We start from the raw sequence: 27289 nt of genomic DNA, 5'->3' as shown, positions 1-27289 counted from the left end.
AAAATTTTACTATTCCCCAAAATGGCAACCCACTCCAGTGTTCTTGCCTGGAGAATCCCAGGGACGGGGGAGCCTGGTGTGCTGCCATCTCTGGGGTCACACAGAGTCAGACATGACTGAAGTGACTTAGCATAGCATAGCAAAGCATCACCAACACCCTTTCATGCCTTTTTATCTTCAGGTTCAAAATAATCCTTGGCATTTGAAGGACCTTGCAATGGGTGTGTGAGTTTATTTGGATCTCATAGGGCCAAAGTAAACTGATAAATGTGTTTCTCTCACAACTATCCACATTATCTGTTTATAAACAGGCTTATTTAATTTGAACTGAATTTGCAAACATATACCATTCCTAATCTTTCCCATCCGTTAAACATAGGTTGACCTGGTTCATTTTGTTCTTGACTCTGATCCTAAGAATGAGTACACTTTCCCTAAGAGAGAAAAAACAATTAGTTGATCAATGTAACAAAGACTTTCCCGATGAGTTTCCAATAAAGAAACAACACGTCAAACACCAACAGTGCCAAAATATTTACTGAGAGTTTTCAAATCTTTCAAAAATGTTACAAAAAGCAAGCAAACACAGTGAAACTAATGACAAATTAGACACTAAAAACTAACATCTGGATAAATCTACGCAGGCATGCAGGAGAAAAGGGTAAATCTATAAGCATTAACTATGATTAAAGCACTGCATTAGGCTTTTTTATACATATCTCATCTGACCCCATTCAGGAAACCTTATCCCAGACATGGAAATTAAAGCAAAAAAACAAACAAAAAAAAGGATTGTGTGAAAGGATTGTGTGATCCATTAATTTCTTGCTAGCCTATTATCCGTCAAGCTCACCCAAGGGCCATCTGACTCTGTCCAGAAATATAACTTTAATAATTCAATAAAGACCAGATTAAATATTCTATAAAGTTGGAAACTGATTTGTAGAAAATTGATAAAACATGATTTTTGTTTTCTTATAGAGAAATTTACCTTCATGGTTAAAGTTATATAAAAATACCTCCAAGGATATTTCCCTTTAGGATACTTACCAAAGTAAGGCTCTCACTTTACAGTCTCATTTCATCAAGGCCTTTCCCACTGATTACTTAAGTTCCAGTTCTTCACATTTGCTCTTTTCAAACTCTTATTCTGATGATTAGTTAAATGGCACTTAACTAATCATCTATTCACTGAGAATTGTTTTTAATGATTAAAGAATTTGTGCTTTGACAATCCTCAACCAACCATATGAGGTAGGTAGAATATCCTCATTTTACAGAGGAAGAAACTGAGTCCCCGAGGAGGCACATTACCTGCCAGAGGTTACAAAGGTAAGTAACAGAACTGGAGTTTGAACATGAATATGCATGAATTCCTTGTACAGATACTGCACTGGTGACTCACACGTGGACTGAAATCTGGGCTGGTACATCTCCAGAAACTCAACACATATGTTAGAATTACGAGTATGACAGGTGAACAAACTAAACCTGCATACTTAAATAGCGATTAAAGAGATTGTTTGGTTTCAAATCTGAACTTTTCAAAATTGGAAATATCAAAAGTATTTGCAGATACATTAATTACATGAAATACTATCATCACAGTGAAATTTCAGTGCTTTGCCAAGTCCATCAATAGTTATGGATGACACAGAGTAAATAACTACTGAGTTTGTTATAAAAGTCATTGACAAGTACTTAGAATACTTTCTATCTAGAGTCTGTCTTTGACATTTCATGAACATGTCCCTGAGAATTTCTTGAATAAATTTGAACAAGTTGTCAGCCTACCCACTGTAAAGATGTTCAGTCTACTTTGTCTCCAGACTAGTAGAAAAATGTGGAATACCAGCAAGTTTTTCTTCTCTTTAGGCATGAAGGGGATCTGTTGTTCTGACTGAACACACAGGTAGAGATCGAGACTGGAGAGTAACAGGCTGCTGGTAAGTCTGAAAGCACCTTCGTGTACAATGTGCACCTCTAAAATCTTAAACATGTATCTTGGAAATAGCTGACCTTACATATAAGTGTTAATGTGTCACAAGGATGCTTTGCACAGCTGGGATATATACCTTGTGAATGTATCCTTTTATCCAGCTGAAGATCCATTCTCTGTGTATACAGATTTACAAGTGTTTCTCCATAAATGAGATTCTAAAGTACAGATTGATTGGTATCTAGGTTGATAAAAATCTTTGCTAGTATTTTGAGAGTTTTATCCACCAACTCATCAGTTAGGCAGTGCCCTCTGGCCAGGTTGTCAGTAGAGTGCATCTCTATCCAATGTGCACTGGCTGCTGTTTGCCACAGGTTTAGGATAAGTGAGGCCATCTACTCCAGCCTAGCCCCAGACCCCAAACCCTGGAGCCAGCTGATTTCAGCTCCAGCTGAAGTGAAAAGATGATTGTGTGGTTCAAATTCATCTTGACTCACAGTTTCACTGTTTTATCCTGGCTAAAGCTGCTCACTGTGTCTGTGGTTTTCTTACATAAATTTTCAATCCAGCTAGTGCTATTATACAGTGTCTTTTCCAACCCTGACGTTGGGGGTGGATTTTTAGCTCGCATGTTTTTTCCAGATGTGATAAGCTCGCCGTAGCCCTCTTGGTGAGCAAAAGCATATCCAGATCTTCGCGAGCTTGATCTCCGAGTCTGAGGCTTTCGGCTACGCAGGGGCCTTGCCTTCTTTTGAGCCTTCTGCCACTGGCGGATCTGGAGACAAAGGAGACCCAGGGTGAGACGGAGCATCCAAATGACAGACTCCACATAGTGGGCCACTTCCTGAGGTAAAAGCCTTTTCCGTGAAAACAATATCAGTAATAACCAAGTACTCAACTTCATTGCAAAATCAAGTTTTTTCACCTAAAAGCCAGGAAAACTGGATACTGGTCAGTTTTTATTTCTATGAAGAGACTATTAAGCAAACAAAAAGTGTTAAGACAAATTTCAGAATTGTCTCCATCTCATACATCCATCTTAAATGAACAGGAACATATTTTGCACAGAATGATTTTCTAACTTGCACCACCCAAACTCAGTCAGTATAACTTACAGTCCCATTTCCCCCAAGTAAGCCTTTCCTTTCTCTTTCAGAGGTTCTCTGGCTCCAAAAAGTTAGTGGTGACTGGACTAAGAAAATTTAGAAAATGACAGTCATAAATTTCAAACTCTTGTGACAGACCCAAGTACCATGAGATTTGTCATGGTTTTGATTTCTTGTGGGTTTTCTGGTGACCTTTTGAAAAGCTCAACATTGTTTGAGTGGGTTTGTAGCATCTCATTTCCCTGTAATGCTGAGGAGAGAAAAGATCCAAGGTTTGATGCTTAGCACCTTGTTCTCTAGATGAGCTGACTGGCCACTTGGATTCTGACCTTCATGTCAGGAGAAAGCCATCAAGCAGAAAATCATGGTGTGCATAAACATAGGAAGGAATGAGCATCATCTTCCTTCAGCTCATCCATCATTGTCTGGATTTACATCAGAATGAGCTCACAGGGCCAAAGGGAAAGGGCAAACATTAGAGGGGAATGAGTGAGTCATTTCAGAAGGAATCTCTTGGCACTTTGGCCCCAGACCAGGAAGGATTTCATGATAAGGGAATTTCTACATCAGTTCTTCTCAACATCATCAGCCTGGTCACTCGTCTCATCAGTATTTCCCCCTTCCCATGACGTTGGGCTTCCCTGGTGGCTCAGACGGTAAAGCGTCTGCCAGCAGTGCAGGAGACCCGGGTTTGATTCCTGGGTCGGGAAGATCCCCTGGAGAAGGAAACGGCAATCCACTCCAGCACTCTTGCCTGGAAAATCCCATAGATGGAGGAGCCTGATAGGCTACAGTCCATGGGGTCGCAAAGAGTCGGATACGACTGAGCGACTTCACTTCGCTTCATACGTGGCTACAGACGTGTGTCCCCTCTTTCTCCTTTTCTCTTCCTCTCTGGGTCCAGATCTAACAACATTGTGTTGCTTATACTCCTCTTTCCATGAAACACTGAAATATGTTCTGTTAATCCCTTGGCTTAGGTATTTCTAGAATCTATTCTTTCTGTTTTTCTTCTAACTGTACTTTTCAACCCAGCTATTATGAACACCACCTTCCCCTTGTGTTTAATAATGTTACTATTAATATATTTCTACAGATATTTAGAGCCCCTTCACCTCATACCTTATTTGTGTCTCTTTTACTACCCTTTACTTTCCCAAGTCAGTTAATTTCCATCAAGCTTCCCTTTGCCTTGGGAGCAAATGTCCAAAATGCTGCCAGGGGTTACACGGTAGCTCTGTGTTTAGTTTCTTAAGGAACTGCCTTGCTCTTCTCCATAGTGGCTGCACCAATTTACATTCCCACTAATAGTGCCTGAGGGTTCCCTTTTCTCCACACCCTCTCCAGCATTTATTGTTTGTAGACTTTTTGACAATGGTCCCATTGATTGGAGTGAGATGATACTTCATTGTAGTTTTGATTTGCATTTCCCTAATTCTGAGCGATGTTGAGCATATTTTCATGTGCCTTTTGGCCATCTCTATGTCTTCTTTGGAGAAATGTTTATTTAGGTCTTCTGCCCAGTTTTTGATAGGGTGGGTTTGTTTTTTTTTTTTTTTTTATTGAGTCCCATGAGCTATTTGTAAATTTTGGAGACTAATCCCTTATCAGTAGCATCATTTGCAATTTTTTTCTCCCATTCTGTGGGTTGTCTCTTCATTTTGTTTATGGTTTCCTTTGCTGTGCCAAAATTAGATCCCATTTGTTTATTTTTGTTTTATTCCCATTATTCTAGGAGACAAACCAAAAAAAGATATATTGCCGCAACTTAGGTCCAAGGCAAAACATTCTGCCTATGTTTTCCTCTAAGAATTGTATGATATCTGGTCTTACTTTAGGTCTTTAATCCATTTTATTTTTGTGTACGGTGTTAAAGAATGTTTTTTTTTTTTTTTTTTTTTACATGTAGCTGTCCAGTTTTCCCAGAACCATTTATTGAAGAGATTGTCTTTATTCCATTTTACATTCTTGCCTCCTTTGCCACAAATTGACCGTAGGTACATGGGTTTACTTCTGGGCTTTCTATCCTGTTCAGTTGAGCTCTATTTTCGTTTTTGTGCCCATATCATTCTGTTGCTTTATAATGTAGTCTGAAGTCAGGGAGCTTGATTCCTCCAACTCTGTTTTTCTTTCTGAAGACTGCTTTGGCTATTCAAGGTTGGTTGTATCTCTATAAACATTTTAAGATTTTTTTTTGTTCTAGTTCTGTGAAAAATACCATTGGCAATTTGATAAAGATTGTATTGAATCTGTAATTGCCTTGGGTAGTATAGTCATTCTGATAATATTGATTCTTTCAATCCAAGAACATGGTCTCTATTTCCACCTGAACTTGTCATCTTTGGTTTCTTTCATTAGCATCTTATAGTTTTCAGAGTACAGTTCTTCTGCCTTATTAGGTAGGCTGATTCCTAGGTATTTTGTTCTTTTTGATGCAATAGTAAATGGATTGTTTCTGTAATTTCTCTTTATTATCTTTTGTTGTTAGTGTATAGAAATGCAACAGATTTCTGTGTATGAATTTTGTATCTTGCAACTTTACCAAATTCAGTGATGAGCTTTACTACTTCTCTGGTACCATCTTTAGGATTTTCTGTGTATGGTTATCATGTCATTCACAAGCAGTGACAGTTTTACTTCTTCTATGCAGTTGTTGGAATGTAAATTGGTACAGCCACTAAGGAGAATGTACGGATATTCCTTAAGAAACTAAAAATAGAGCTACTATATGACCTTGCAATTCTACTCCTGGGCCTATATCTAGAGAAAACCATATTTGAAATGTTCACGTACCCCAGTGTTCATTGTACTGCTCTTTATAGTAGCTAAGACATGGAAGCAACCTAAATATCCATCAACAGATGAATGGATAGAGAAGATATGGTATATTTATACAATGAAATATTAGTCACTAGAAAGAATGAAATAATGCCATTTGCAGCAACATGGATGGAATCTAGAGATTATCATACTAAGTGAAGTTAGAGAAAGACAAATATGATATCACTATAGGAAGATCTTAAAAAATGATACAAAAGAACTTATTTACAAACAGAAACAGACTCACAGGCTTAGAATATTTAAGTTCATTCTCTAATTATGTTCACAATATTTAAAATGGAACTCTCTTCTTAAATTCCTTTTGAGGTTATTCATTGGTAGTTTATAAAACTAAAAAGATTTTGTGTACTAATATTTTGTATTGTAAATTTATGTATTTGATAACTAGCTGAAGTTATGCTTTAAATTTATATGCGTGCTAAATTGCTTCAGTCATGTCCAACTCTTTGCAACCCCATGATTGCAGCCTGCCAGGCTCTTTGGTCCATGGGATTTTCCCAGGCAAGAATACTGAAGTGGGCTGCCATTTCCTTCTCCAGAGGATCTTCCCCACCCAGGGAGTGAACCCGAGTCACTTACGTCTCCTGCACTGGCATTGACAGGCAGGTTATTTACCACTAACACCACAGCTATAACTATGTGTGTATACTTATCAAAATTACTGTTATCAGAGTGCTTTTTTAAATAATCTGTTCATTGTTTTAACTGTGATGATGTGGATTTATGGTATAGAGGATACTGGATGCTTGGGGCTAGTGCACTGGGACGACCCAGAGGGATGGTATGGGGAGGGAGGAGGGTTCAGGATGGGGAACACATGTATACCTGTGGCGGATTAATTTTGATATTTGGCAAAACTAATACAGTTATGTAAAGTTTTAAAATAAAATATAAATAAATAAATAAATGTGATGTTGACTTCCTATTACTGTTATTTGGTGCATGAATCTTATATCAATGTTTGAATTGTTTATTGGATTGGATTGTTAAGTGTGCAGTTTGCTTTGAGATTGTGGATGCTGTAGGTGCTTCAGAAAGGTAAGTCTATGGTTGGGGTTTGGGTTAAGTTAGGGGTTGGGCGGAAGAATGGAAGGGAAGGATAGACTGGGAGTTTGGAATGGAGATGTATACACTACTATATTTAAAACAGATAACCAACAAGGACTTGTGTAGCACAGGGGAATGCTTCTTAATATTCTGTAATAACCTAAATGGGAAATGAATTTGAAAAAGAATAGATGCATGTATGTAACTGAATCACCTTGCTGTATACCTGAAACAACACTTTAATCAACTATGTGCTAATATAAAAAAATACACAACTTAACTTGTAATTTATGACTCCTCACCCACATTTACTGTCGACAGTGATCTCCATTGGCACTCCCAGTGCTAGTACATTCAGATGTGGGCAGTTCCAGCTACCGCAATGTGATGCTGTGCACCTACCTGTAGGTGTTTGCTGATGAGAACTTCATTAGCTCTTCCCTGGACTTCTTGTCAGGCAGAGGACATGATTCCAAGAGCAAAGAATCAACCCCTCAAGTATCCATCAGTGCTGCAACATACCTGATCACTCAGAGTTGGGAATAAATCCACCTTCAAAAATCTGAACGCCACCACAGGCATAACTGAAGCCACTGTTGTTAAGAGAATAACAAGCCAGGTGCACTTCTGGGTCAAGGAATGTCGTGCATTTCCTATTATTAAAGGAAAATAAACACTGTGGTTATAAATCGAACTGAATTATTGAATTGATTGTTTAGATTTCCTAGAGAGAACACTGGGTATCTTCCCCCAGCATATAGTATGTTCAGTGGTGATAAGAAAAAGGCAAGAACAATGGTCAGATCACCCTTGGGAACGGCTTCATGGCTTGATCACTAGGAGACTGATAGCCAGAGACATGCATTGTCTGATCCAGGTTCAGTCCACCTTCACTGAAGAACAGCATTCTCTCATCCAGTTTCAGGATGCCTCAACTGCAAAGCAGTCATTAAAGCCACATTTACCCTTAAAACTACCATATCAAATGACACAGTAGATGTTCTAGATGCAGGTACAATCGCAAATGATGGTCTTTTCCACTGGCTATGTCATAAAAAGTAAGCTGTATCTATGACAGGATCAACCTTTTAAATCCAGGCAACAGCCTCGAGCAGACATGCTGATCTCTCTAATGTTCCCATGGATAGGAAGTCCTCAAGGTCCCAAGGTGATCAGAGATGCTCCTGGGTTTGTGAAAAGAGCATTCTCCACACTGGGAAACCACTGGTGCAGTCATTCAATATATTAGTTCTAGAGAATAGTGAAGCTCCTTCCCAAGCCTGGAGCCAGTGTTCTTATTTTATACTCACACCTCGTATCCTGGGCTGTTTGCCTAAACACAGCAATAGGGGTCAGTGAGGCAGACAGGAAAATTATACAGAAGATGTCAGCTGTACTTACATTGCCAAAATGAGCCTTTGTTCCTTTTGTTGGTTTTCTAGGGACATGATACATCCAATTATCCCTCCCAATCCTACAGCATTACCACTATTTGAATGGGCTTTAGGTGTGAGGGCTTGGCTACTTATTGGAATGTCTGCATTTTCTTTGTAGGATAGACACTGCCTACCAAAGACCACTTGATTCCAACTGCCTGGGCAGAAATGAGAAACTCCATAAATTAAATATCTCTGAGCTTCTTGAAGCTCAGTACCCACAGCCATGACTGGAAAAAACCCCATCACTTTAAAACCACACTCCTGTTTGCTGCTGGCTACTAAGAAAAAATTTCTTAAACCTCAGTGTTGATCTAACTTTTGAAAAGTCTCATTGGAACTCAGTAATTAATTCCTGGAATGGCATGTGCTTAGCTGGAGAGCGTGGTCACCACATAGACTACTTTCTCCAGTTGAGGCATTCCAGTCTCATTATGTATGTGCGAATGCTCTCTTAGGACTGGAAGTCTTCTGGTCAACACACTGAACTTTCAGATTTGGCACCAAAGAGAAAAGAAAAGGGAAAACTTAAATGTCTCTTTTTTCCCTCCTAGTATGCTTATTATTCACAACCATCATGTTTCTACATGGTTGGAACCTTTTGGTGGACAAAGGATTAACAGTTTATATTAAGTAAGAGTGGTGCAATTTAAATATTTCCAGGTACACAGAGCAAGACAAAAAATTGAATATAATACTCTTAAATGTATATATGCATTTAAATGGAATTACAATCTCAATTACAATTACAATCTTGGAAATGTATAACCCGATAGTTGCTCTTATTTTGCTTTCTCTATGAATCAGTCTTCTAATAATTGTTTTTCTTGACTCAGTTTCTTAACTAATGGATGCAGATCTCAGCCTTACCTAATCGAACTCAAGAAGGTTGTCACTGTGCATCTCTTTTCCACATTTCCAGGATGAACTCAGAAACATCTCTGTTACAGGCTTATTTCACACACACTAGAAATTTTAAAACTTCTTTAAAAAGTCTATTAATAGCCCCACTGTGTAAAACTCAGTGGCCTTTGCTGGGAATCATTTCGAAATATGGGGGGCAATGACAGTATACTCCAAAGGTAGACCAGACATATACTCTTGGTGGACTCAGAATATCAGGGGCTCAAGGGATTTTAGGAGGCCTTTTGCTACCCACCTGCTGTTCAAATCGCTTGCAGTGTCCCCAACCAGTAATCAAGTCACATTTTCTTTAATCATCATTATTCTGGTTAACATTTACTGATAAAGTACTATGTACCAAGCTGCATGCTAAGCATTTTATATGCATTATCTCATTTAACCCTCCCAAATTCCCTATAAAAGTAGGAACTATTAATATCCCCAAGTTTAGAATTGAAGACATTAAGGTATTAAAAGGAAAAGAAACTTGCCTAAGGTCACACATCTTATAAGTGGCAGAGAACCCTGGCTGGCTGGCAACAGAGCCTACACTTTGTGCCACTTACAGCCTACTGTCCAGCCATTTTTAAAAGACTAAATTATACACTGGGCTTCCCAGGTGGCACTAGTAGTAAAGAAAGTGTTAGTTGCTCAGTCTGTCCAGCTCTGTAACCTGCCAGGGTCCTCTGTCCATGGAATTCTCTAGGCAAGAATACTGGAGTGGGTAGCCATTCCCTTCTCCAGGGGCTCTTCCCAATCCAGGGATTGACCAGGTCTCCTGCACTGCTAGGCAGATTCTTTACCATCTGAGCCACTACCCACCTGCCAATGAAGGAGACATAAGAAATGGGGGTTTGATCCCTGGGTCAGGAATGTCCCCTGGAGGAGGACATGGCAACCCATTCCAGTATTCTTGCCCAGAGAATCCCATAGACAGAGGAGCCTGGCAGGCTAGAGTCCATAGCGTTGCAGAGAGTCAGACATGTGACCCCATGGACTATAGCCCACCAGGCTTCTCTGTCCATGATATTTTCCAGGCAAGAGTACTGGAGTGGGTTGCCATTTCTTTCTCCAGAGGATCTTTTCCAGGCAAGAGTACTGGAGTGGGTTGCCATTTCTTTCTCCAGGGGATCTTCCCCACCCAGGGATCAAACCTGGGTCTCCTGCATCGCAGGCAGACGCTTTACCCTCTGAGCCACCAGGGAAGCCCACTTAACACACACACAAATTATACACTTCTTTTCTAAATGAACGTAAGTTCCACAGGTGAACTTTGGCAATAAATGCTGGTTATAATGTGGCATAAAAGGGAGATCCTGGCATTTCTTTCTCTTCCCTCTATCATATACCTGAACTACATGGTTTTCAGGCAGCTCTGATATATATGTGCTATGCCTCTTATTTGAAAAGGGACAGAATACTGCATCTGCACTGTTAGGAAACTGTAAGCCTCCAGCTGTCTGGTTCAGTCAATTCCTAGAGACAGAATTACTGGTCATTCCTAGTCCCACCAAAATGAAGATACATTACAAAGACAAATGACATCTTGATACAAGGCCCCAGCAAATAATATGATTCACTTACCAACAAATGGAAACTGGTTTGGGAAGAGGCCAAAGATGCCATTACTGTGCATTGTAAATAAAATGGAGAAATAAGTGGCTATGCTGCCCCAGATGAAGACATGGTTAATGACAGTCCAATAGCTGGTATCCAAGGCTATCTGTAAATAAAGTCAAATGCCAAGGGGAGATTGTTGAGGATGAAAAGAGCATCATTTTACTGAGTAATGTCTCCTCAGGACACTTCTGTGAAAAGACAATTGTACCTGTCTAGTTAGCAGCCAACCACAGGCTCTACCACTTTCTGCACAACACAGGGGACTGATGTGACACTTCTGGTAGACAACTGACCTTAGGACTTGTACCTGCAGCCATTATATCTAACAATATTGAGTGAACATCAGGAAATAAAATGTTAAACTTTTAAATGAGAAAGCAGAGTGGCTTCTAATTTCAATGCTACTTTCCAAATTGCTCTCTAAATTTGTCTATTGGAAAACTTTTTCATAGTGAGAAACTGCAACATTTTAAGATCTGTGCATATATTTTCATTTCAGCATTTTGACACAGGTATAGTCTGTTTTATACCAATATTCTAGTTCATTTTGATTACCATTTCTGTTAAACTATTCAAATAATAACAAAAATCCTTAATCCACTTTTGGCATCAGGAGTTGGGCTTCATGGTGATCTGGGAGCATGTTCACAAGCCCTTCTCCCGTCCAATAACTTGTTATGGCAGCACAGCTGAAAAAGAGTGATCTGATATGGGCAAACTAAGGAAGCCACTAGTGAATATGAACACTTCAGTTCTCAGAGGAAAAATACGTAGGTTCTGTGAAACTGGGTCATTTGCAGTGATGTGGATGAACCTAGAGTCTGCCATACAGAGTGAAGTGAGTCAGAAAAACAAATACCATATATTAACTTATATATGTGGAATCTAGAAAAATGGTGCTGATGAACCTACTTGCAGGACAGGGACAGAGATGCAGACAGAATGGACACATGGATGTGGGGGAGGAGAGGGTAGGGTGAATTCAGAATAACACTGATATGTATAACACTACACCATGGGTAAAATAGATAGCTAGTGGGAACCTGCTGTATAGCACAGGGAGCTCAGTCAGCTCAGTGCTCTGTGATGACCTTGCAGGGTGGGAGGGAGGCTCAAGAGGGAGTGGGTATATGTATACATATAGCTGATTTATATTATTGTACAGCAGAAAGTAATACAACATTGTAAAGCAGTTTTATTCCAGTTTTTCTAAATAATTTTTTTAAAGTAGGTTCCAGCATCCTTATTTGCATCTCAGAGGTTCCAAATGGTCCAAATGAAAGTTTAGATTTCTAGCAGAGTCTCAGAAAGTCTCAGAGTCACAGATTTCCTGCCTGCCCAAGGGGGCTCTACCTACACAGGAAACAGACTCTTCTGCATTATAGAGGCATACTTCCCCTTCCCACACAAAGTTACTGTCCTTTAAAATGATGCCCCATAAAAAGAGTGTTAGCAGCCTCGATGAAACTGCAGGAGTGCCAAAGGGACAGCCTTTTCTTTCCTCAAGAGGCCTGAGAACAGAGAGCCCTGCCTTCCATACCTCAGCAAAGAAAGACTTGCTGGTTTCCCTGCTCATTCCTCAAGACAGCTGACCAAAATCTCTAGCTCTAACGTTCACCATCTGTCAGTTCATCACCATTAAAAGACACCAAGAGTTTGACCTGTGTAGGTATGAGTAGGCAAAGAAAAATCACAACCAATTTAAGAGGATTTGACTTGGGGAAAAAAAAAGGTAGTTCCTACAATGAAAAAGACAAGCACTATAACAATAATTTTAAAAAGTAATGAGAGCTCTTAAGGAGAAGCAATTAGATAATAGAAAAAAATTCTGGAAGAAAAAAGTGTTATTTCTGAATTTAAAAATTTAATAGAGAAACCAAATAAGAATAGTTACTGATTAGAACTGAATATTCTGTAAAAACAAATGGAAACATCTCATAAGGGCAAAAACTCTAAGAAATGGGAACCATGTGCAAAAACGATATGAGACATGGACGGTAAATCCATAGATGTCCAATCCATAGGCCCAACATTCAAATAATGGCATCCTAAAAAGAGAAAAAGTAGCAATCAAAGAAATGATGAACCCTGCTCTGTGACAGCAGCAAAGATTTTCAGATTGAGAGTGTACTCTAAATTATAGGCAAATCAATGAATGAAGTTACATTCTGGTAATATTTGTGAAGTTCAAGGATAAAAAACATAGCTTCTAGACGGAAGAGATACTATTTACAAAGGAAAGAGAATCAACCTATTACCAAGCCGTTACAGTGAAACAGAGATGTAGTGGAAAATCATTTACAGAATTCCTAAAACACTCTGATTCAAGTATCTTATGCCCATCTAATATATGATTTAACTGTGAAGATAAAGATTTGAACTCAAACATACATCTATGTACTCCTGCAGAAATTACTCATGCTTAGAGAGGAAAACATGTTAATGCCACTCTCAAAATGAGCTTATTCACAAAATTCCTGAAGTTTACTCTGTGCTAAAGACAGCAGTTTCTGATTGAAGCCATGATTTCATGATGGATGCCTTAGCTATGTCAGATACTTTCAATTCACTCTATTGTTTCCTCCTCTGCTACAGAATTGAACACAGGGGACCTAGCCATGGAGCGTTCACAAAGCATCAATATGCTTTATGTAGTTGTGAAACAGACAAACAACTCTGAGCGGAGAAATCTGGTTCTGATTTTGGCTGCTATCTGACTCTGAATTTTGAACTCCCAAGATGTCAAGTGTTAGATGGCTTTGGTATGAACTTAATGATACTCACTTAGATGGACCAAGGAATGGCAGAGATGTCATTTAAAAGCAGTATGTTTACATTTGACTCATTCAGTCTAATAAATATTGAGTCATGAAGAGAAAGTCTGGGGTTTAACAAGATCTTTTGTTGATATAAATAGCTAAGATTTGTAAAAGAGATTATTTATAGGATAGAAAAAGGACTGACCAAAGACAATTCAAACTCTGTAAAAATTAAGCCCTTGATTGATACTTTCCCCCTTAAAACACACACAAAGGCAAAGAACAGAGGTCACACAGCTTGTTGTATCCACCCAGAGGTACAGATTTTAATGGATTAGAAAGCTTTTGTGAACTCTAACTCAATATCTAATAGTATTGTCCACCATTTTCATTAAAAAAGAAATAAAAACAAACTCAAGATGTCCAACGATGATCAATCGATCATCAAAAATCATTTCTACCAGATGGGAATGTAAATTGGTGCAGCCATTATGCAAAACAATATGGCGGTTCCTCAAAAAACTAAAAGTAAAGTTGCCATGTGATTCAGCACTCCCAGTCCCGAGCATGTATCTGGACAAAAGTATAATTCAAAAAGATACAGGTTCCTCAACGTTCACAGCAGCACTGTTTACAGTAATCAAGACATGGAAGCAACCTGAGTGTTCACTGACAGATAAAGGAATTCAGAAGATGTGGCATGCACACACACACGTGCAGACGACACACTGGACGGCTACTCAGCGGTGAAAAGAATGGATAATGCCACTCGCAGCAACGGGGATGGACCCAGAGATCATCATACTAAGCAAAGTAAGTTAGAGAAAACAAATACCATATGATATCACTTATATGTGGAAAATAAATATGATACAAATGAAGAAATTTATGAAACAGAAAGAGACTCACAGACATAGAGATCAGACTTGTGACTGCCAAGGTGGAGGGGGTTTAGGAGAAGGACAGATTAGGATTTGGGATTATCAGATGCAAACTACAATATACAGAATAGATAAACAACATGGTGCTACTGGAAGAGGTATAACATATTCAGTATCCTGTGATAAACCATAATGGAAAAGAATATGAAAAAGAATATATATAAAACTGAATCACTTTGCTGTATAGTAGAAATCAGTACAATTCTGTAATTCAATAAAATAAATTAAAAAAATTATTCCTACCAGAAAAGCTTATATGAAATTGAGATTCAAATGTGCCACACACCTAACATTCAACCTCTTGAATACAGAAATGTACTGCAAAATAAACATTACATCTCACTATAAAACTAGATGCATGAAGCAGGGCACCCAAAGCCAGTGCTCTGGGACAACGTAGAGAGGTGGGGTGGGGAGGGAGGTGGGATGCAGTTCAGGATCGGGGGGACACATTTATGCCTATGACTGACTCATGTTGATATATGGCAAAAACCATCACTATATTGTAAAGTAATTATCCTTTGAGTGAAATAAATTTAAAAAACCTAGAAGTTACTAACTTTTACAGAAATCATGGGAAAGTTTCTATTATCATTAGAAACTTTTTCTCCCAAGAAGAAAACACAAGGAAGAATTAGTATATCAATTCTCTTTACATACAGTGTTCAGTCCCAAGAAGTGCCCAATTTACTGTGAGGTTTCTCCTAATTTGGAGGTTATAGACACAAAATGCTAATCTCCCACATCTGGGGATTTATGTTAAAACTTCCTGTTTCATCTCAGAATGTGTAGTTAAAAAGAAAACCCCCGTATTACAGGGGTCCCCAGCCTGCAGGATCTAATGCCTGATGGTCTGTGGTTGTTGTAATAATACTAGAAATAAATGCACAATAAATATAATGCATTTCTGAAACCATCCCCCCACCACCCTGGCCCGTGGAAAAATTGTCTTCCATGAAACCAGTCCCTGGTGCCAAAATGGTTGAGGACCCTACTAAGATTACTGTCAACAAATGAAGCATGATTTTACAAGATGTAAAGCCATCCAGTTAAGATATTTTCACCAGTAGGGTTACCTGCACGCTGACCACAATGACCAAAGACGTGGCCATGGTCACTGCAAAAGACTGGTAGTCTGCAGTGTGCTGTCCATCTTCTCCAGCCATGTTGTGAAAGGCCCCATAAGGGATGAAGAAAAGGGCTAATGAGGTATAGATTCCATGTGCCATACAGATGAAAAATTCATGCTTGTTAAAAAGTAGATTCAGCTGCCCAGGTCTGTAGAGCTGGGGATAATCCATGCTATTCTGGTCACTAACATCCTGTCAACAGAGAGTTACTTTAGTGGAGGAGGCTCGAGGAGAAGTTAGAGAAACTCTGAATTTCCTGTCTCTGGAAATAGCATGTGCATATCTAAACATGGCCTTCCCAGGTGGCTCAGTGGTAAAGAATCCACCTGCCAATGCAGGAGATCCAGGAGATGAGGGTTCAATCCCTAGGTCAAGAAGGTCCCCTGGAGGAGATAATGGCAACCCACTCCAGTATCCTTGCCTGGAAAACTCCATGGACAGAGGAGCCTGACAGGCTACAGCCCATAGGATCACAAAGAGTTGGACACAATTGGGCATGCATGCACTATCTAAGCATGCCCTAATATGCACTACTCATTACTTTGTTTTCATTCCCACAGTAACCCAAAGGATATTAAAATTATCCCTACTTTATATAGGAGGAACTTGAATCTCCAAGAGAGATTCATGAGAGGCAACACAGCTTTTATAACAGAACCAGAACTTGATTGCATGTGGATATTTGGCTTCACACTGAAGTTTCTTTTCTCTACTCTCCTCAGCTGCGCTTATGCTCCCAGAATTCTAGGACATCCAGTGCAGCCAGCGGGTCCTGGGGTTAGCTGCCAAGGCAGTGACAGGGGGTGCCAGTCAGAAAAGGCCCCCCTGAGTTCCCAACTTCTGGGGGAGGGTGAGCAGGAGGAAAGGAACAGGGAAAGAGGGAACAGAATGTAGATTCCAGGTGCAAGGGAGCTGAGCCTGCAGAAGTGAGAGTTCTACCCAGGGAGGGCTCCACAGGCAGCTACCAGGTGCTTAGGTTAAAGAATTTAGACAGAATGAGAAGGCATCATGTTTGGGCCCAGCCAGGCCCTGGGAGAAGCTAAAGCTGTGCTTCTCAAACTTAATGTGCACACTAATAACCTGGGGAACAGATTGCACTTCAGTAGGTTTGGGGTGGGGCCTGAGACTGCCTTTCCAACAAGCGCCAAAGCAGTGCTGGTGACCACACTGTGAGCGCCACAGCCAAACGCTAGAGCCGGCTCCAAAGCCAGACAATCCTGAGTTCAGACCCCAGCTCTGCTGCGTAACAGGTGTGTAGTCTTAGACCCGTCACTTAACCTGTCTGAGCCTCAGGTTCCTCATCTTCAGAAGTGCAAGCAACACCATCTCCCTCACAGGATCACTGTCATGATGAAATGGGTATGTATTCAGCAGAGTTCTTGCCATAGTTCATATAATTAAAAAACAAGATGCTTCTATAAATAACAACAAGATAATGATAGTAATAGTAACAACAGTGTTACAGTCTCAGAGTCAAGTGGCCTGGTGCTAGGCTGAGGTCTGTCACTGACCGTATAACTTTAGGAGAATGATCTTCTGAGTTTTAGTTTCCTCCTTATACAATAAGCAGTGCCATAGATGGTCACCGAGGCCTTCCAGCATAGCACCCCATGATCGGAAGATCATTTTAAGGGTCAGAGTAGACAAAGCAGAAAAGGATATGGGTAGACACTCAACTTGATGGCAATAAGGGGCCTTATTGTGTATACGGAACTTCCCTGGTGGCTCAGACGGTAAAGTGTCTGCCTGCAAGGCGGCGGACCTGGGTCAGGAAGATCCCCTGGAGAAGGAAATGGCACCCCACTCCAGTACTCTTGCCTGGAAAATCCCATGGACAGAGGAGCCTGGTAGGCTACAGTCCATGGGGTTGCAAAGAGTTGGACACGACTGAGCGACTTCACTTATTGAGTATACAGTTGACCCTTGAACAACATGGGTTTGCAGTAAGTGGGTTCACCTACACACAGAATTTTTCAATAAATATGTACTACCTGATCCACTCTTAGTTGAAACTTTAGATGCAGAACCATGGATATGGAGGGGCAACTCTACAGGTAAAGGAGAATTTTGGACTGTGTTGGGGTATGGGCCAAAGTGAGGGGGACCCCTAACTTTTGTGTTGTTTCAAGGGTCAACTGTATATTTTTTATCTATATCTTTTAGCTCTTAGGTTATTTCCATATCTTATTTACTATCAATAATGCTGCAATGAATATAGGACTGTCTATATCTTTTCAAATTAATGTTTTGGCTTTCTTTGGATAAATACCCAGAAGTGGAATTGCTGGATCACTTGACAGCTCTATTTTTAATTTTTTGCAGGATTTCTATACTGTTTTCCATTCTGTTCACATTTTCTGCTTAATCATAATTCAGTCTTGGTAGGATGTATGTTTCTAGAAATTTATTCATTTCTTTAAATTGTCCAATTTGTTGCTGTATAATATTAGTCTCTTATGATCCTTGTATTTTTGCGGTCAGTTGTAATGTCTTCTGATTTTGAGTCTTCTCTCTTCTCTTCTTGGTGAGTCTACCTAAAGGTTTGTCGACTTTATCTTTCAAGGAACCAGCTTAGTTTCATGGATCTTCTCTATCACTTTCTTAGTCTCTATTTCATTTATTTTTGCTCTAATTGTTGTTTTTCCCTTCCTTCTACCACCTTTGGGCTTTGTGCTGTTCCTAGTTCCTTGAGGTATAAAGGCAGGTTGTTTGAGTCTTTTCATGTTTCTTGAGGTTGGCATTTATTACTATGAACTTCCCTCTTGGAACTGCTTTTATTCTATCCCACAGATTTTGATATCTTATATTCCCATTTTAATTTGTCTCAAGGTATTTTTAAATTTCTTCTTTGATTTCTTCTTTAACCTATTGCTTTTCAGGAGTATGCTGCTTAATCTGCACATATAAGTGAATTTTCCAGCTTTCTTCATGTAAGTAATTTCTAGTTTATACCACTGTGGTTAGAAAAGATACTTGATATGACTTCAATTTGTAAAATGTATTAAGACTTTTCATAGCTTAACAAATGATCTTTTCTTTAAAATGTTTCACATGCACTTCAGAAGAATTTGCATTCTATTGCTTTTGGAGGGAGTATTCTACATTTTTAGAATATATAGATAGATATAGAATATACATATATTAGAATATATATATATAGAATATATAGATATAGAATATATTCTGTATATATTCCTTTTATTCTATATATTATTCTATATATACATGTAATAATGTATGTTCTTTTATATACATGTGTGTGTGTGTGTGTCTACACACACATTAGAAATGTTCCCTGGCAACAGTCATAAAAGTCAGGACACCAGACAGGAGTATGAGATCCTTTCTGGGTCAGGCTGATTACTATAGTCCCATAGGCTCCTTGGAATAAAAGCTATGACCAACCTAGACAACATATTCAAAAGCAGAGACATTACTTTGCTGACAAAGGTCCATCTAGTCAAAGCTATGGTTTTTCCAGTAACCATGTATGGATCTGAGAGCTGGACCATAAAGAAGGCTAAGTGCCAAAGAATTGATGCTTTTAAACTGTGGTGTTGGATAAGACTCTTGAGAGTCCCTTGGACTGCAAGAAGATCAAACCAGTCAATCCTAAAGGAAATAAACTCTGAATATTCACTGGAAGGACTGATGCTAAAGCTTAAGCTCCAATACTTTGGCTACTTGATGCAAAGAACTGATTCATTGGAAAAGACCCTGACGCTGGGAAAGATTGAAGGCAGGAGGAGAAGGGGACGACAGAGGGTGAGACGATTGGATGGCATCACCGACTCAATTGGGATGAGTTTGAACAATCTCTGGGAGTTGGTGAAGGACAGGGAAGCCTGACGTGCTGCAGTCCATGGGGTTGCAAAGAGTCAGACGTGACTGAGTGACTGAACTGAACTGATGGGACCAGGAATGCAAGTTTCTCTGGCTTCCAGAGTTAGGCAGCCAAGAGGTGTCCTCTGGGTGGCAGCCACAAAAATAGTGGCACCAGACACATGTACCAGCACCTGTTCAGGAGATACTGGTGATCTGAAGTCTGGCAAATGGAGCATGCAAGGATGGCACTGACCCTCTGTCCCTGGAGTGTGTTCCAGCAGACTCCGAGATGTGTGTGTTCAGCTGGATGCCTGCTCCCAGGCCGACACTTAATATAAGCTGGTGAGCCTCTGTGACTGGCATGATTTGCTATGTCTGCACTGGGCCCAGGAGCAACTGAGTCTGAGCACATGGGCCCATTCAGAACTATTTCTTAGATTGCTTCAGTCTTGTGGGTCTTGGAACAGGAGCCCCATTGGTTTGGGGGGGCTTATCTCTAGTTGCGGGTTTTAAGAGTTAAGGTGCTCAATGTGGGGTGCATACCCTTCACTCCTAAAGGAAGAACTTCAGGCTTTGAGTTTTCTCCTGGTTGAAGACTGCTGTGCTGAGGGTGGGGGTAGGATTTATGGCAAGATTGTGTCCCAGCCTCTCCAACTCGCTTCCTTGAGTGTGGTTCTCTTCTTGTTTGCTCAGTGTATAGTCTTCACTCAGACAGCCTTTAGGGTTGTTTAAGAGAAAATTTTTCCTTGTGTAGTTGTAGACTGTGTCCACAGCAAGAGGTGAGTTCAGGATCTTCCTTTATCACCATCTTGAACTCTCCCCTTTTTATATTGTTTTCCATATTGCACAATAACCATCTTTTCCCAGAAATTGTTTTATTTTTAATATTTTACCCCACATTCTGGGCAGCTACAAAGCACCAAGAAAAGGAACACTTGTAAACATGGGCACTTGGAAATGAAAGAGCCTAATCCTTTATATCCAATAAAGTCTTCAAGAGTTCATTGCTTTTTGTAGAATTTCACAAAATGAGTTGTTCACAATCTGCCTTTTTTACATACAAGAAGTGAGGCTTACAACTGACTACAAAGCTTCAGAATGGGAGAGCAGAATGAGCTCATAAAGTTAAGATTTATATTTTGCAATAGATGGCTTTGGGCCAGAAAATGAGGCCTAGCAAATGTATCTAACAACAGCCTGGAGAAAATCTGGTCTCCTTAAAAATACTTCAAAAATTTTTTTAAATAATACACTCTAACTGTGCCATGGAAACTCCTCTGGCTAGTCTTTCACTTCCCCATGGGCAGCCAGACTTTTCCCCCATCCAGGAAGTACCCTCCAAGGCCTTGAGTGTGCCAAGGACCTACCATTTTATAATTGATTCCCTCCCTTCGCTCCCCTCAAGCACATTGAGCTAAACTAAAGAAAACTACGCCCTTTCTCTCTCCATGGCTCTGGGGCTCTGTGTCTCCCTCTCCCATTGGCAGGGTGCTCCTCTGGCCTTGAGTTTCTGTTCTGAGTCGTGCTGGGCAGTTTCACCACAGATGCTAGCTCTTTGCACTCCAGCCAGCTCCATGATTTTCTATGTATCCTTACATGGTTCTCTGCACTCTCAGAGGCTAATACAGGATTCCCCAGTGTGTGAACTAGAGAGACTAGTTCTGAGGCATATTGGTCAGTTCTACATGAAAAATAAGTAAGTAAACGTAAGTCCTATGAGTTTGGGAAATTCTGGGCTACAATGTAATTAAAGAGACTATTTCTTGTAGGACCTCTCAGAGCCTTTAGAGAAAATAATGTAGAGTGTGAGTCTTTAAGACGATAGTAATCAAGCTCTGATCCGAGATCTTTTGGGGGAGTTGGAAGGGTTTTTGATCCATATGATACCTATTAAGGTATCGACTCCATTCTTAGGACTCTTTCCATGATTTGCATCTTCTCAGTTCAGTTCAGTTGCTCAGTCATGTCCAACTCTTTGCAACCCCTTGGACTGCAGCACGCCAGGCCTCCCTGTCCATCACCAACTCCCAGAGTTTACTCAAACTCATGTCCATGGAGTTGGTGATGCCATCCAACCATCTCATTCTCTGTCGTCCCCCTCTCCTCCCGCTTTCAATCTTTCCCAGCATCAGGGTCTTTTCAAATGAATCAGTTCTTCATATCAGGTGGCCAAAGTATTGGCGTTTCAGCTTCAGCATGAGTCCTTCCAATGAATACTCAGGACTGATTTCCTTTAGGATGGACTGGTTTGATCTTCTTGCAGTCCAAGGGACTCTCAGGAGTCTTATCCAACACCACAGTTCAAAAGCTTCTACTTAGAAGCTAAAAGCAACTAGAAGGCATCAACAGAGCAAAGTAAGTTACAAAGACAAAGGAAAACACATACCTGGTCAAAAATCCCCATGGCTAAAACAGGCAGCGATGTGTAGACAATGTTAAAAAGTGTAATGAACCACTGGTCATAGACAGTCTGAAATGAAATTAACACATCAGTGAGAAACAGCATGCATAGGTGTGAGAATATTCACTTTTAGGCTCTTGGACTAACTATCTCAATTTTCCTAAAGTGGATGGGAGTTTGGTGTTAGAGTCAGATAGACCTGAATTCTCCCCAGGCTCATTCTCTTATCAGCTTTGCTGCTTTATGGACGCCTAGATCTCTCTAAACTTCAATCTCTTCATCTCTAAAATGAAGTCATACTTTCCTTATAGAATTTCAGTTGGGGAGAAGGGCATCAGACATGTAGAACACCTAACACAGTGCTGGATGCACACAAGCTCTGGCCCCTCTGGGGGGTTATTTCACCCTTTAGGTTTTCAATGTCTTTTAATAAGTCCAATTACCTGAACTGCTAAGCAATAAGCAAAGGATCCATGAACATCTTCAGAGGGAGATACAGAAATGAACCTATCAGCCCCATCCTGTGTTCACATGGAGAACTTTTTTCTTGTGAGTGGTTTAAAGCAAGGTGGGCATGGAGCTAGCTGCTTGCTACACTGGATATAAATCAGACAATAAAAATACCCCTCACACCTACAGACAACAGTTCCTTGCATGAACCTCACTAAAAGTGAGGCATGTGAAATAGTCCTTATGCAGCTGCTGATGCTGCTGCTGCTGCTGCTGCTAAGTTGCTTCAGTCGCGTCCGACTCCGTGTGACCCCATAGACAGCAGCCCACCAGGCTCCCCCATCCCTGGGATTCTCCAGGCAAGAGTACTGGAGTGGGTTGCCATTTCCTTCTCCAATGCATGAAAGTGGAAAGTGAAAGTGAAGTCGCTCAGTCGTGTCCGACTCTTAGCGACCCCATGGACTGCAGCCCACCAGGCTCCTCCGTCCATGGGATTTTCCAGGCAAGAGTACTGGAGTGGGGTGCCATTGCCTTCTCCGAATAGTCCTTATATCTCCTTTGTATTAATAAGTACATAGACATGTAGAAACAGAATGGCAAAAGTATTATAGACCTTATCACAGGCAAAGGGAAAGATGAAAACATAGGTCTCCAGCTCCAGAGACTTCTCTGGTGTTCCAGTGATTAAGAATCTGCCTTGCAATGCAGGGGATGCAGATTCGATCCCTAAGATTCCACATGCCATGCTCCACAACTACTGAGCCCGCATACTCTGGAGCCTGTGTGCCACAACTAGAGAGCCCATATGATGCAACTGCTGAAGCCTGTGCCCTCTAGAGCCTTCGAGCCACACCAGAGAGCCCATGCATCATGATGAAGGATCCCACGTGACACAACTAAGACCTGATGCAGCAAAATAAATATTTTAAAAACAAATAATGGCAAAACCAATACAATATTGTAGAGTTAAAAAATAAAATAAAATAATAAATAAATAAAAACAAATAAAATAAAATATGTCTCCAGCCCCTAACCAATGTCTGTTCTACCACTGTATCATTCATTCATTCAATATTTATTAAGAAACCACTATGTGCCAGGTACCAGGTTCTCAGCGATGATAATTTAACATGATACAATCAGATAAAAATTCCTCATGAAATCTTCACTGTAACAAAAATGATTTTATATAATAAACAAGATATATAGTTGATGAGTAAATGACTGAGTAAGAAAGTAACAAATACTAGGGTAGAAAGAGGGTAGGAAATATGGAAGGGTTGTAAGGTGATTGGAGAGGGTATCACTAAAGTAACATTTGAGGAAAAAAATCTGAAGAAAATTAAGGATCAAAATATGCAGCTTTCTGGGACATGAACATTTCACATGGCAAGTAGATCACATGAAAAATCTGTGAGGCAAGAAAGTATCTGGCAGGTTCAGAGGACAGCAAGACAGCCCATTTGGCTGGAGCAGAGCACCCTACATGGAGTATCATGAATTTCAAAGAAATAATTACAGGAGGATCCTATAGAGGTAACTATGGATTGTTCCCTAAATAAAAGATGACGGCATTAGAGGATTTTGAGCACAGGAACATCATGATTTGTACTTTAACCTGATTCTCTGGATTCTGTGCTGAGAACAGACTAAAGAGGCACAATTGTGGAAGTTGGGAAACCAATTAGGAGGCTAGTGCAGTGCTCCAGCTGAGAGACGACGGTGACTGGATCAGATCATCAGTGGAAAGAAGTGCTGGAGTTTGAATATTTTCTGAAGCACACTTTCTTCTTAGGGAAATTCTGAAAGCAACAGGAATCTTAAATGCAAATGTTCCAGATAGAGAAGCTAAAGGTAGGTTCTGCATAGTTATATAGCTAAGGCAGTCTTTCAAATCCTGTCCTATACATGTAGGTAATATAGAAGAAAAAAATATTTCGGTGGCTTTATTGCTAAATCTGGATTTGGACTATTACATGTCTTTGCATTGCTGTTTGTTCTTGAGATGGGTGTATACTTGTTCAAGGAAAAGAGAAGGAAGCCAGTCTTTAAAGGCCAAATCTCAATCTGAAATTTCTGTTGAAGCTCCACAGGTGGTTTTATTCAACACTGAATAAACCAGACACTGTGAAAAATGCTGATTGTTGTATTCTCAGCAAGCTTAGTCCCTTGGTAAGAAGTAATGAGCATGGACATGTCAATCAATTCACGGAGACTTCATTCTTAGGGCAAAAAAAAGAAACAGAAAAAATGAGAACAGAAAAATGGAGGTGTGGGCTAGATGAGAGAAGGAAGGAATTTGCTTTATTCGCTGAGTATCTCAGAGAGTTGAGGCCTGGAATCTACATAGGAAAGACCTGCTCTATGTCATTCTCTTTGAGGGTATGCCAAACACCAGGCAGGAAAGCTGAATTCTACTACCAATAAACAGTGGAGACAGGATTTAGGCAAAGGGGCAACATTAGGGGCCACCATCAAGAGGCCTGTGCTTGTGACTCAGAATAACCATTTCTAGTAACCAGTTTTTAAGTTCTCTTTTGTTATCTGTGCGTGCATGCAAAGTCATTTCAGTTGTGTCTGACTTTTTGCTACTCTATGGAGAGTAGCCCACCAGGCTTCTTTGCCCATGGGGATTCTCCAAGCAAGAATACTGGAGTGGGTTGCCATGCCCTCCTCCAGGGGATCTTCCAAACCCAGGGATCAAACCTGCATCTCTTACTTCTGCTGCTTTGGCAGATGGGTTCTTTAGCACTAGCACCACTTTGAGGCTTATTAAATTCTGTCTGAACTCTGCTCTGAGGATCTGAAAGGGGGCCTTATGTCCAGTGATATGCTAGATGTTTAATAACTAGCTCTTTAAAAAAAGAAAGAAAAAGCCTGAGTTGTAACATTTACCAATTTTCCATGATGTAAATATTTCCAGTTCAAGCGGTCATATCACTGAGTTAAGAAGAGATGTGCCATAGCACACCACCGTATAGTATTTCCACCACATCAATCCAACAGATACAATTAACCTCAAGAGCATAATCAGCAGAAGATGGTCAACTCATTTAAAATTGATTCAGTGGGAGGAGAGGGTGGGATGATTGGAGAGAATAGCACTGAAACATATATATTACCATATGTAAAAATAGATAACCAGTGCGAGTTTGATGCATGAAGCAGGGCACCCAAAGCCACGGCTCTATGACAACCAAGAGGGATGGGATGGGGACGGGGTGGGAGGGGGCTTCAGGATGGAGGGGACACATGTATACCTGTGGCAAATTCATATTGATATACAGCAAAAAACACTCACAATATTGTAATTGTCCTCCAATTAAAGTAAATAATTTTTTTAAGTGATGAGTTTGAAGTAGTTATGAACTTTGTTTTCCATATAGTTTATTTAAATTATAGAATTTAATTTTCATTAACAGCTGTGTTTAACCACTGGCTCACATTCAACAAGCAGTTCTTGGGACCAATATGGGCTAACTCTAACATACCTCAGCCTATGTGTATGCTGGGAGCAAAGCAGTACAGACAGTGCAGATTCTAGAGGACCTGAGACTCCATGTGGCAAAAGAGAACCTGCAGAGGGCAGGGCAATTGCCTGGAGTGTCAGGCAACCATAAGAATAGACCAGAAAAGCTTGTCAACATTCCCTGGAAACCCCAGGATATTCTAGCCCAGGTATCTGGAACAAGCCTGGATTTATGGTATTCATATAAGACAGGAGCATGTGCCATCAATAACAACTGATTAATACCAAACTCCCCACTGAAGATGCACGTATGCTTGCTCAGTCATGTCCCACTCTTTGTGAACTCATGGACTGTAGCCCTCCAGGCTCCTCTGTCCATGGAATTCTCCAGGCAAGAATACTGCAGTGGTTTGCCCTTTCCTTCTCCAGGGGATCTTTCCGACTCAGGGATTGAACCTGCATCTCTTGCATCTCCTGCACTGCAGGCAGATTCTTTACCACTGAGCCACTTGGGAAATCCTATATGTGACAGAGACATGTGCCATCAATAACAATTGATTAATACCAAATTCCCCACTGAAGACAACAACAACAAAAACTAAGGGTGAAAAAGTATCTTCATCAAAGCCTCAGTGAACTAATGAATGGGGAATACCTGTCAAGGTAAGGGAGAGGGTAACAATTTAAGAACCACTTCAAGGCCTAGATGATGTTTTTTTTTTTTCCTCCAGAGACCGTGTTTATCTCTTTCTATCAGCTGCTGAGGTTGGGATGAAAGCCTGATGTTTTGTGGGCCAACCAGTCTCCTGCCGTAAACCCTAATCCCAGGAGGCTGTCCAGATTGGGAAGTATGTCAACAGGATCTCTACCCTTGACGGGAACATTATCCCTCTAGTCTCAGAAAATGATTAAAAGCAGAGGGTCCTGAGCTCCTCGTTGCCTTCTGTAAATCTTCAGCATCCCCAGGGCACATGGCTCAGAGCAGTGCAACCCTCCAGGGGCCCAGCCCACAGTAGAGTGTTAACAGAGTCGCAGATACCACCTCCTATCTGCCAAACTCCTGTCTGCTCAGCCTCTTTTTCTTCCTTCAGACAAACCAATGTGTCCAACGAGTCTATTCCTAGAAATATATGTCAGAATGCCTGCCTTCCTGCACCAAGAGACCTATGAAAACGCTCATACCAGCATTGGCTATAAAAGCCCAAAACCAGAAACATTCATGGCAGACACTGTGGTATACTGATATCATAGAATTCTACAAAATAATTAAAAGCAAGGAACTATATAACTATATCCAAAACCACAAATGAATCAAAAAATGTATATGATGTTGAGCAAAAGAAGCCAGACAAAAAAGTACGATTCCCTTTCAGTAAAGTTTAAAAATGTGCCAATCTATGTTGTTTAGAGGTTTATACTCAT

At 40.4% G+C, this 27289-nt stretch overlaps 1 protein-coding gene, 1 long non-coding RNA gene and 1 other non-coding gene across 8 annotated transcripts in view; 1 reads left to right on the top strand and 2 right to left on the bottom strand.

The window, feature by feature from the left end:
- The window catches only part of LOC139185283 (uncharacterized), a 53038-nt gene extending 46405 nt beyond the window's left edge, over positions 1 to 6633 (top strand). Inside the window, exons 4-6 of the long non-coding RNA XR_011568900.1 lie at positions 1876 to 1946; positions 2582 to 2788; positions 6353 to 6633. This is a non-coding gene — a long non-coding RNA (uncharacterized lncRNA). The remainder of the gene's footprint in view (positions 1 to 1875; positions 1947 to 2581; positions 2789 to 6352) is intronic.
- The window catches only part of ATP8B4 (ATPase phospholipid transporting 8B4 (putative)), a 342310-nt gene continuing 315540 nt past the window's right edge, over positions 520 to 27289 (bottom strand). For 5 of the 6 annotated variants that reach the window (XM_070797570.1, XM_070797568.1, XM_070797567.1 and 2 more), the window contains 5 exons: positions 21934 to 22017; positions 15669 to 15914; positions 10857 to 10995; positions 7456 to 7586; positions 520 to 2714 (listed from right to left, as the gene is read on the bottom strand). In XM_070797570.1, the coding sequence (XP_070653671.1) occupies positions 2433 to 2714; positions 7456 to 7586; positions 10857 to 10995; positions 15669 to 15914; positions 21934 to 22017 (882 nt within the window). In that variant the 3' untranslated portion in view covers positions 520 to 2432. The remainder of the gene's footprint in view (positions 2715 to 7455; positions 7587 to 10856; positions 10996 to 15668; positions 15915 to 21933; positions 22018 to 27289) is intronic. The other variant, XM_070797571.1, reaches the window with a different exon arrangement.
- Positions 10406 to 10477, bottom strand: TRNAR-GCG (transfer RNA arginine (anticodon GCG)). Its single transcript has one exon. It is a non-coding gene; the product is annotated as a tRNA-Arg (tRNA).

This window comes from Bos indicus, chromosome 10, assembly GCF_029378745.1.
Source record: "Bos indicus isolate NIAB-ARS_2022 breed Sahiwal x Tharparkar chromosome 10, NIAB-ARS_B.indTharparkar_mat_pri_1.0, whole genome shotgun sequence".
Classification (NCBI taxonomy): domain Eukaryota; kingdom Metazoa; phylum Chordata; class Mammalia; order Artiodactyla; family Bovidae; genus Bos; species Bos indicus.
This window is presented reverse-complemented; position numbering and strand designations above follow the sequence as displayed.